We start from the raw sequence: 10958 nt of genomic DNA on the forward strand, positions 1-10958 counted from the left end.
CCTGCACTAGGGGAAGGGAAAGGGGAAGTACAGACGGAAAGAAGAGCGTGAAAAAAATCAAAAGGGACGGAATGGGACCATTATAGTCTTTCTAATAGGCGACTGCAACGTAAAAAGGTCAACAAAGCCTTGACCGACTGTCGGCGCGACGACAGTTCATGTAGACATTCCAAGACTGACTGTTCTGAAAGTGGCCTGTCGTCAAGGCGTGCCAACGCGGTCGCTAGTGACAGCTAGTACGCGCTGTATCAAGGACAGTGGCAAAGTACATGTTCTATGGTCTCCTCGCCGCCACAGTGACTGCAAGCGGCGCTCTCGTCCATACCGACTCGGAAGGCGAAAGACCTTGTGTTAGCGACACCAAGCCACAGTCGGCAAAGTACTGCTGTCTCGAGTCGAGAGAGTCCAAATGGGGGTCGAAGTCGAAGGGACAGGTCCAGTCGGTGTAGACGTGTGTACTTCAAGCTTGGTGCGTTCCATAAAGTTCTGATGGCTTCATTTGCAAGCACACAAATTTTCATTGCAGCGCTTGTTCTTGAAAATGGAATCGAGTCTTGCAAGCCCTCCTCATGTGAAGATCGTGCTGCTGCGTTGGCATGTTCATTGCCCATTATGCCACAGTGGCTTAGAATCCACTGTAACCTGATGTCGTGTCCTTGCTCGACGAGGTGGTGAAGCAGCAGTGTGATTTCTAGAACTAGTGGTTCGTGGGGTCCGCGGCGTAAGGCAGAAACCAAACAAGTAAGAGCAGCTTTGGAGTCACTGAACACGCTCCATTTCTTGGGTAGTTCATCAGAAATTACACGAAGTGCACAACGAATAGCAACGAGCTCCGCGACAGTCGATGCAGTCTGGTGAGGTAGTCGAATCTTTATGGTGGAAGTTTTTTCAAGAAAGATCACCGATCCTGCAGACCCATGCACCGTGGTTGAAGCGTCAGTATATAGATGATGATGCTCATTGTATGTCTCGTACAGCAAGAGAAGTGAAAGCTGCTTGAGTGCTGGAGATGAGAGTTGGGCTTTTGTTCGTATTCCTGGTACCATTAGTCGAACTTTTGCATGAGCCAAGCACCATGGAGGAAACGGGACTCTCGCTGGAGCTATATAACCTGATGGAAGGTATGCACGATAGGGCAGGACTGTTTCACAAAAGGAGGCATGTGGTCGATCCACTGGCAGTGAGGCTAGATGATGGGCAGGGGCTCGAGCAAAGTGCCTTACGTGTGCTCTGAGCGCTTCCATGACTATATGGGTGTTGGCTGGGAAATCGTGTGCAATCGCAATTGTTTCAGCTGTTGACGAGCACCACGGCAATCCAAGACACACTTTAAGCGCCTGGGCCTGGACGCTTTCGAGTGTACGGATATTACTTATGCAGGTGTTGGTCAGCACAGGCAAGCTGTATCGCAAATACCCAAGAAAGAGCGTCCTGTACAGTTGCATCATTGCATTTACTGACGTACCCCAAGCTTTTCCTCCAAGAAACTTGAACACATTAGAAACATCCGTCAGGGGCTTCTTCAGGTAGGCCACATGAAGACTCCAGCAGAAGTCACGATAAATGATTACGCCTAATAATCGGTGCATCTTGTCACAAGGTATGCTTTAACCGTCGATAGAGACATCGATGACTTAGAAGGAAGTGCCAGACTATCTAGCACGCATTTCGAGAAGCATACCCCCAGATTTTGATAACGTATATATACGTTGACGTTTCATTTAGTATCATGCCGAACACCTAAATGGACGTTTTTGGGAAGCTGATAATAGGATAATAGGTTGAAATCAAGAAAAAGAAATGGGCATGGGCAGGACATGTAATGAGGAGGGAAGATCACTGATGGTCATTAAGGGTTACGGAGAGGATTCCAAGGGAAGGGAAGCGTAGCAGGGGCCGGCAGAAAGTTAGGTGGGCGGATGAGATTAAGAAGTTTGCAGGGACGACATGGCCACAATTAGTACATGACCGGGGTAGTTGGAGAAGTATGGGAGAGGCCTTTGCCCTGCAGTGGGCGTAACCAGGCGGATAATGATGATGATGATGATGATGATGATGATGATGATGATGATGACGATAGGTTGATCTCACGAGCAGTTTCCCTACGCTGCCGCTATGGCAGCCCCGCGCAGTGCATTATTGTCCCAATAGTCCCCGTCACCGCTCGTCTCTGCTCTCGTAGCCTTCGTATCGGCATTTCATCTGCACAGCTGGTAGTCAATCGACCTTCATTCATGCCGCAAGATTGTTCAGTTAACGTTCCAGGATACCTTAACATTAGCAAGAGATATAAAGGCATTGGATCTTCAAAGTGAAAAAGAATAGCGGTAAAAATGGATTTATAACACATAATAGCCCGACCAAGATGTTGCTTTTTGTTGCTGGATTCTAAACATATCCGATGAAATTTATAATTTCTAGCGATGTGTAGTCTGCTTGTCAGCCTAAAATAGAGACACAGGAACAAAATATCTTCTCGGCTTCATGTATAAAAAATTCGTAAGCACTTGATGTTCATTCACTGGTTGAGTAAATGTTACGTAGTTTTGCAGTGACCTGCATTCTTGTTCTGAAAATTTTGATCGTTCAATAAAACATTTGGAAATGGTATTAGACTGCTTCGCGCTCAACGGGAAGTGGGAGTCCACGTCTCAGCAGAAGCTGGCTTCTTCAATGGCGAGGTGCGCTAACACAAATATTGTAACTCTTTTTCACGCTCTACCTGCCGGACAGAAAAAAAATATCAAGGGCTTCACTGAATGGTCTAAATATTTAAACAAATGCGTTTTCGCTGCTAAATTTGAGTAGAGACAAGGCAGCGGTGTGCGCAAAGTATAGCTTTAAATTTGTTAGAATAGAACCTGTGTCACAGTATATCTTATCGTGGCTTTTGTGAGCCACACAGCTTTCTTAATAACACAGCCGCGTTATATTTGCATGTTACAAGTTCAGACTACATTTTCTTATGTGACAGCGTTGCCACGTTTCAGGATATTTTTTGCGAAAGGAATCCAATGACGACTGCGGCTAACGTGAGTGTGTGGGCCGGAACCGATGTGATTGTAGGGCTACTAGCAAGATGACGGCGTATTACCAAGGAGGTAATACGCCGTGAGGGCTGGTGGTATTGGTTTACTGGAAGGCCAATGTATTTCTTGGCGCATTTTAAAGACGGATATACCTCGAAAATGGTGCAAGTCCCAGCACATGACTTCACTAATGCTCAGCTTCAAAGATGTACAACAAAGCGAATAATTAAAAAGTTACTTTGTCAATATTTATGTTTGTTATCTAGACACATCCGGTTTCTCATGCAACCGTCTCCTCTTCCAGAAATCATTCTAAAGAGGTAGAACAATGCTTTCTTTTATTTAAACCGTTCGAAGTCAATAAAACAGCTGGTATATTATAGAGTATGACACAAATTGTGAAATATAGGTGGATTACGTGCAACGGTGCCAGCGCAGGACGTGTGACGAACATGAGTAGTGTCTAATCAAAGCTAATAAGTGAACTCGCAGCAAGTCTTCAAGACAATAAAACATAAACATAAGCGCGACAAAGCAGACAAAATGTCACTGAACAGAGAAAGTCATCATGATGTTACAGTGTAATAACAATTACGTCCCATAATCAACACAGAACTATATGTCCACAAAAAAAGCTAATAAGGTGACAATTTACAAAAATGTCTGTTAGCATGTTTCTTCGGTGTAGCAACCTAAGCACCAGAAATGCAGAACTTGTCCATTGCATTGCATACTAGAAAGCTGGGCGCAGTGGCCGGACAAGCACCACTGACAAGACAAAAAGCCATAGCATAATTTCTAAATATGGAACAAACCCTTGACACAGAATGCACCCCAAGCCTCAGGAGAATAGTGTTTTGCTTTTAGCTCCAATTTTTGGATACCACGCTCTTCAGTAGCCAACCTCATGATTTTGTAGCCGTTAATAAAAACGAAAAGCAATTCACTTTGCTTTCGTCTATTATTATTCAACATGTTAGTCCCCCCCCTGCAATAATGCCCTTGTGGTGCTGCAGGTACTTGTATAAAAATGTTGCACACATTCATGGGCTGCCACATGCGATGTCTATCTCGATTTCGTACGTATATGTAGATTATAAAGATGAGAAATAAATCTAACAATTTATAAATGTGGGTCATTCGAGTAGGGCACTGTTTTTAAGCATGCGGTAGTGCCTTTTTATATTTCGCCTCTGGTAATAATGGCTATGGGCGTAAGGTGAGTCATCAGATTTCATAACACTTCTCAAGTAAGCATATTTCCATGTTCTTCTCGTAAGAATATAAACCCGGTGGACCATGATTTTAATCTTCCTCCTCTTCACAATGTGTATTTCGAGCTTCAGTTTGTTGCTACTTGAGCCAGAGTTTGGAACCGTATACATTCGAATGTGAAACTATCTGGGAATATTAATTATTTACTATAACATTAATTTACCTTATATTGTATAACCTAATATTCCACATTATTGCTTGTTTGCAAGCCGTTGCCTCACAGGATGCACCTTTTTTCGCGTGCAGTGGACTATTGTACTTATTCTTTCTTAGCATATACTGCTGTAGAACATAACTTTTGATGTTTATGTCCTTGTCGCTCTTGTATCCCCAGTGAGTTTCTCGGCTTCTGAACAATAATTATCATTTACGCCCACTAGTTACAAACACTGGCGGCTGTACCAAAAGGTGCATATCTCCAAATGATCCTTTCAAGGCAATTTCAAGTGAATTTGATTGAACTTGGCGAATAAACACTATCGTGACTGCGACAGAACCATTTGTGATGCAGCAACACACACGCTCACTAAAGAAAACCGATTTAACCATAGTCAAGTACGTGAATTCTTAAATGAGCAAAGCGCCTTTACAAGCACAATAATGTAACTTGAGGTAGCTATGAAGCCACCTTTCGAAGGTGAGGTCATTCAAAACTAATAAAAGCCGACTGCAACATCGTCCGCAATCCGCTTGCCGTGGTGCTAGAGGAAGTCGACACTAATGGGCCGCTGTAGAGTTGATAAACACCTCCCATGTTTGCCGTCATGGAAGCGCGTTCGTCGACAGCTTCCATTTAATTTATGTAGAAGGACCATCGATAGGAGCAGTAAAGATAAACTACTTCACCATGCTTTCTTACTTGCATAACTGTTCGGAACTACCTTGGCGGTGCGGTGACACATTTCTCTTTAAATGCAAAAGCATTATATGTCAAATGAGGCAGAAAATCCGGCGTGATCAAGCGATGGTTGTAAAAGTCCGGCCGACGGCGCAATGAGTAAAAACACGTGAAAAATTGCTCGCATTGTCGTCAGATTTCTCGGGCAAGTGCCTGTAAACAAAATAAATTAATGGCTTTGGAAAGAAAACTTGGTTCAGTTGAGTCCGGATAGCAAACGAGGCCAGGCCTGCGGAGTGCGAAACAAGCACGCTTCCCCGACGCCATGGCGGCTCCATTGTTTTCTTTGGCTAAAGGCAGGCCTAGTGCATGCGTCATTGAGCACGTCACGTCGCATACATCTGGCTTCGACGTTAGAGTCAGGTGACTTAAGGTGGAGTAAAGTGAAATAAGGTGAAGTGAAGTGAATTAAAGTGCATCAAGGCTGAGTAAAGTTGATTCAAGTGAATTAAAGTGGATTACAGAAGATTAAGGTGGACTAAGGTTGCAGCAAGTTACAGCAAAATGGATTAAGGTGGACTACGGTGGATTAAAGTGGATTGAGGTAGATTAAGGTTGGTACAAGTTAGAGCACGGTGTATTAAGGTGCATTAAGGTGGCTTACGACAGAGTTGTGAAGGGCACGTGACCACGTATGATGTCACGTATCGCGGGCGTAACCAATTAGTTAGAGAAGTCAAAAATGCTTTCGCATTCGAATCACATAAAGATACTTAAGTGACTGTCAATTTTTTCTAGAAGTTTCCTTGCGCGGTATTCTTTTGGTGAGCAAGGAAAGGAACTTCGTAGAAATCATTTCTTGGACACACTTTTTTTATTTTCTGCTGCAAGACTTTAGCGCACCGTTTCTTTTTCATTATTATAGTGCAACAGTATACGTGGAAAGAGAAATTATTTTAACATTAACAAGACTGATAGGTACTGGGCGTGGTGGTTTACTCTTCCGTGACGATAGTTGCAGTGATTCAGAGTGAGCTCTGTGAAATGAAGAGGAACATCGTTTTTGGCCTGAAATAAACAAGAAAGTGTAAATCAGTCATTTTGCCACGCCACTCACTAACCAATTCTAGGTACAAAAAGTCACCGCCGATTACTGTACTCCCTAATGCGAAATTTGAGCGCAACTCTATACGTCTTTTCTTTTATTATTTCATACGGAGTCCCCCACTATGGCATGCCTCATAATCATATCATGGCTTTAGCGCGTAAAACCCCAGAAGTTTAATTATTTTTATTACGAATTCTAGCCCCTAATTATTAATTATGCGTGCACACAATACATATCTGCGTTTAAAGAACTATGGGTTTCGCATCTATTTTCTTATTTTAAATTTAATAATAGTAAATCATTCAATTAAATGGCGTCAAGCATCGTGCTAGTGCAAAAACAACGACTCTCTATTATCTGTTGATCCACATCCTTTTCATTCAGTGAGTAAAACTATCGAGATTCTGGATGCTTTACTGTTAAGCCGTGCCTTACAGTTTAGTTCTTTCTTGTTCGCCAAAGTCAAAATTCTTAAACATGTCATAGCCTCTTAAATGATAAGGTCCTTTCTCGATTTCGGATGCCATGCTTCTGCGGTGCTACTTCTCCGAGTTTCCACCCCATGACTCATGTATAGTTCTACTCCCCCCTTCAGTGCTCTTTTTCTTCCCATTTTAAGTGAAGACTCCGGTGGCGCACATTTCTCGACCTATATGGAAGCAGAAGCCTCATAAGTGTAGCCGCATAAGAGTGTAAAATTGGGACTAGCAGTCCCAATTTTATTTCGTATTGATGATGACATAATGTATCAAAAACAATGAACAGTATTACATAATTGGCAAGGCTATTAGCTTTCCCGGCTGAACACAGCGGAGCCTTGTATTTTTGACAGGTTGTCCTGCAGCTGACAATCTTCAAGTAAAAACCTCTAGCATTCGCTGGGTAAGAACGCGCTTGAATTGTGGTCTCCCTTGTTGACCTACTAACATAATTTCTCTGTGCCATTCGATCCCGCAGCATTCATCAAATGGAGTCAGTGTGAACCGATAATCGATAATGTTTGGTTATTTATGATATATTTATTTATGCACAAGAAATGGCTATACGTTTGCTGGTTTTTCTTGGGCTTTACAAGCCAAAACCATGATATGATCATGAAGAACGCTGTATTCAACGGCTTCGGATTAATTTCGACCACCTGGGGTCCTTTAACGTGCACCCTATGCACTATACACTGGTGTTTTGGCATTTCGCTCCCATGAAAATGCAGCCGCCGAGGCTCGGATTTGATTGCGCACCCTGGCTTATGATGCTACCATTGCCCCAGCGAACTCCTTCCGTCGTGATTTTGGAATACTTTAGAATCTCGCGCAATGAAATTGAATTAAATTCTGGGGTGTACGCGCACAAATCACGATCTCATTATAAGGCACGCTGTAGTTCCGCGACCTGGGGTTCTTTAACCTGCACCTAAATATAGATACAGAAGCGCTTTCTTTTTTGCATTTCGCCTTTATTGAAAGGCAGGAGCTGCGGCCTGGATCTACCTCATGACCTGGAGGTCAGCACCCATAGCCACTATATTACCGCGGCGGATAGCGTGAAACCTATTTAGTAAATATGTTGCGATTCCTTAATCTGATGAGTAACTCACAAGGCGAAGTTGTGGTGTGTTCTACCATCCACCGTGGCCTCCATAGCCTCCATAGCCTCCGTAGACACCATAGCCACCATAGCCTCCATAGCCGCCATAGCCTCCGAGAGATCCAACACCTCCCAAGCCTCCGAGGCCGAGACCGTAGACGGGCATGTAGACGAGGCCGCCATTGCCATATCCGCCGTTCGCACTTGTACCGCTCAGACCCGAATGTGCCACCAACGCGCCTCCAGAGCTGACTTTGTTCACATGGTGAACCGTCTTGACAAGGAACGAAGGCCCCAGCACAGTTTTTCCGTGGCCATGGCCGCCGGAGTTGAGGAGCACCACGCTGCCGCCCACACCGGTGCCCACGCCACCGCCGTAGCCACCTTCAGCCACAACGCCGGCCAGAGCGACGGCGATGAGCGAGCACAGCACGACGGCCACTGCCTGTCAAAGGGAATGGCAGACATTCGTGCTCGCAAGCTGCTTCTGGAAACGCACAGGGGCATTCCGAAACCGCAAAGCGCCTGACTGCCTTCCTCACTGAGTACATGCAGCTGGCCAACAGAAGATTCGAGCAGAACTAGCACAGAAGTTTGCGCCAGCACTGAACACACGTGGCTTGAAGATTAATATTGCACACTGTAAAATGTTGCATGGTTGGTTCTCAGACCTATGCCATGAGGAGCATCTCAGGGCTCTTTGGTGTGCCATACTTTGTAAGTGATAATATGTACAGCTTAATTCGCTGTTTTACACCACCCTTGCATTAATATGGAAAAAAAAAATAATTTCTATTGCAAGCGAAGTCCAATCAAACTTGCCCATTTAGTATTACTACAGACAAAATTACTAAGTTCCAGGCAGCAAAATAGATCAGTATTCTACCTTGTATTTTCCACTTTGCGAACGTTTGTGCGCGGAGAAACAAGTTGAGTGCGCAACTCTCATTGACGACCTCACGGCATGGCTCAGCTTATCTCATTCGCACGATACAGTGAAAGTCTGCAAGGCGACTATCTTCTACTTTCAAAGAACATTTGCGCCCCTCTGAAGGCATATATACAATAAGGAGTCCCAAAGCGGCACTCAGAACTATAATAACCACGTATAAGCCAACGCTAATAATCAACATACCCGTCTCTAGGCTGGCCGCGGGAAAATAGATGTCAACATTTAAAGAAGTGATCGCACAGGGTTCACGCTGAAGTGGCGGCAGCTCCTATGTTGTTGTCTACTAGTTATTCAGACCAAATAAGAAAAAAATAATCTGCAGGCCATAATTTTCAGTTTTATAGAGCCATCTAATAAAAAAATGTTTTGGAGCGCTAAGCAAGCATCGCAACTTTTAGCATATTGACCAGTTGAATTCCTTTTCGTAAAGACGAACGAAAGGTTATAAAGCCACTTTTGTGTCTGGTTTCGTCAACTGGTGAAAACATTCGGCTTATCGTTTGACGTCGCCTTGTTTTTGCCGAGGTCAAGGCACAAGCAAGGCCACTTACTGAGCTTGAAGTCATTGCCCTTTAATTATCCACGTAGCTGTTCGATAATCCGAAACTTCATTACAGCTCTTCAGTTCACCGTTTAAAAAGATAATTAAGTCGTTTTGTATTGTAGCTATTGTCACTAATGAATAGAGCAAAACAAGATAGCGCCTCCTTTGAGTACGATCGCTTAGTCCCCATTTCATGCATCTTGAAATAATTTCAGCCAACCGGGAAACACTCTGTTCTTTGAAAACGCAGTAACTACCAATCTTTTGATTTCGAGCTCAAATATCGAAGAAGCAACCATCTCTCCTTCCTTTCCTTATCCCCCCAACAAAAAGAACAAAAAATCTTGAAGTGAACACTCTTCCTATGCATAGCGTAACCCCATTCCCCTTGCAACTAAGCCATAGAGCGTAACAATTCGAACAGCTAACTTTTTGATTGCGGCATAGTACCACCTTCACGCTGGCACTCTCTTGAGGCCATGAAAAGTTTAGGAACTTAAGTCATAGAAAGTGGTTACGATGCATTAATGCTTTTCCGTAAACTTAGGCGTTGTGCCAAACAATTGCATGCGCTTGAAATCTGTGGCATATGCGCAAGATTTTCGTGCACTGCTGTCTTCGAAGTCACGTGTTGCTAGCGTCGACATTTACTGACGCTCGCAGCACGCGTTCTCCAGTGATTCCTTGAAACGCATACATCCACTTTGTAACGCAACCAGCTTCTCGCAACGATTTCCTCTTTATGCTAGTACTGATACCGAGGGAATACAACTGCTACACAACTGTCAAAGCTATAAATCTTTAACTATTTACTTACGAGAGTCTTCATGATGTTGCTTGGTCCGCTGGATAAGCACAACTGCTACAACTGCTCCTCTGCAAACGCACAAGCTCCTTATATACTCTCCGAAAAATGTGTGCCGACGTCGACGACAAAGAGGGTGCTAAACCACATCGATATTTGTGCGCTTTCTTCGTGCTTTAGATAGCGCCTCCAAACAAAGGCAACATGAGGAAGATTATTAAGTCCCGACTCGAGCGGCATTCGGATTTCAGTCTGTAATGGTGTGGCGAACCTCCTGCGGTGCCCCTACTTCGGACTTCCAGGTGTCTACGTGGATGGCATTGACTTCATAAAACGACGCGCTTCGAGGAGCCCTCTGCGAAACGCCCTGCCGAGTATAGCACAAGAAAGGTCACCTTTTTCGTACTGCGAGCTTTAGATTCATCCGCGTCTCACTTTTCCTCCTGGGAACCGACCACGGAATTATTTCAAGCATTAAAGTGAACTCTTCTTCGTTACTGTAGACAGTTGTTTTAGTTCTCCCTAACAAGCGTTCAGGCATTTTTATCAGAAACACAAGTGTCTCGTAGAATAACAATAATACTTTATTAAGCGACGTGCATGAAGCAAGAACATTTGGAATAACAATGAATGTAGGAGAGGAGGGGGAGGAAGGAAGGTGCGACTTCATATTGCCACAGCTTTTTGTTGAAGGACTAAGAAATGTTGCTCACAACCCGGAGTCAGTTCTGGCTAACAGGTACAGAACATGTACATGCCCGAAAGGAAAGTGTCTAAACTCGTGGGAATTATGGCTCGTATTCACGAAAACGTTCATACGCTA

The 10958-nt window shown here is 44.0% G+C and overlaps 1 protein-coding gene across 1 annotated transcript; it reads right to left on the bottom strand.

Annotated features, from left to right (window-relative positions):
* Positions 1-5997: 5997 nt before the first annotated feature.
* LOC126543361 (uncharacterized) lies at positions 5998-10202 on the bottom strand. Its single transcript, XM_055078373.1, has 3 exons — positions 10148-10202; positions 7845-8279; positions 5998-6210 (listed from the first exon to the last, which is right to left on the bottom strand). Exons 1-2 carry the CDS (start codon positions 10157-10159, stop codon positions 7866-7868), a joined length of 426 nt encoding a protein of 141 aa, XP_054934348.1. The 5' UTR covers positions 10160-10202; the 3' UTR covers positions 5998-6210; positions 7845-7865.
* Between the last annotated feature and the right edge of the window lie 756 nt (positions 10203-10958).

The sequence above is a fragment of the Dermacentor andersoni genome, chromosome 1, assembly GCF_023375885.2.
Source record: "Dermacentor andersoni chromosome 1, qqDerAnde1_hic_scaffold, whole genome shotgun sequence".
In the NCBI taxonomy this organism is placed as follows: Eukaryota; Metazoa; Arthropoda; class Arachnida; order Ixodida; family Ixodidae; genus Dermacentor; species Dermacentor andersoni.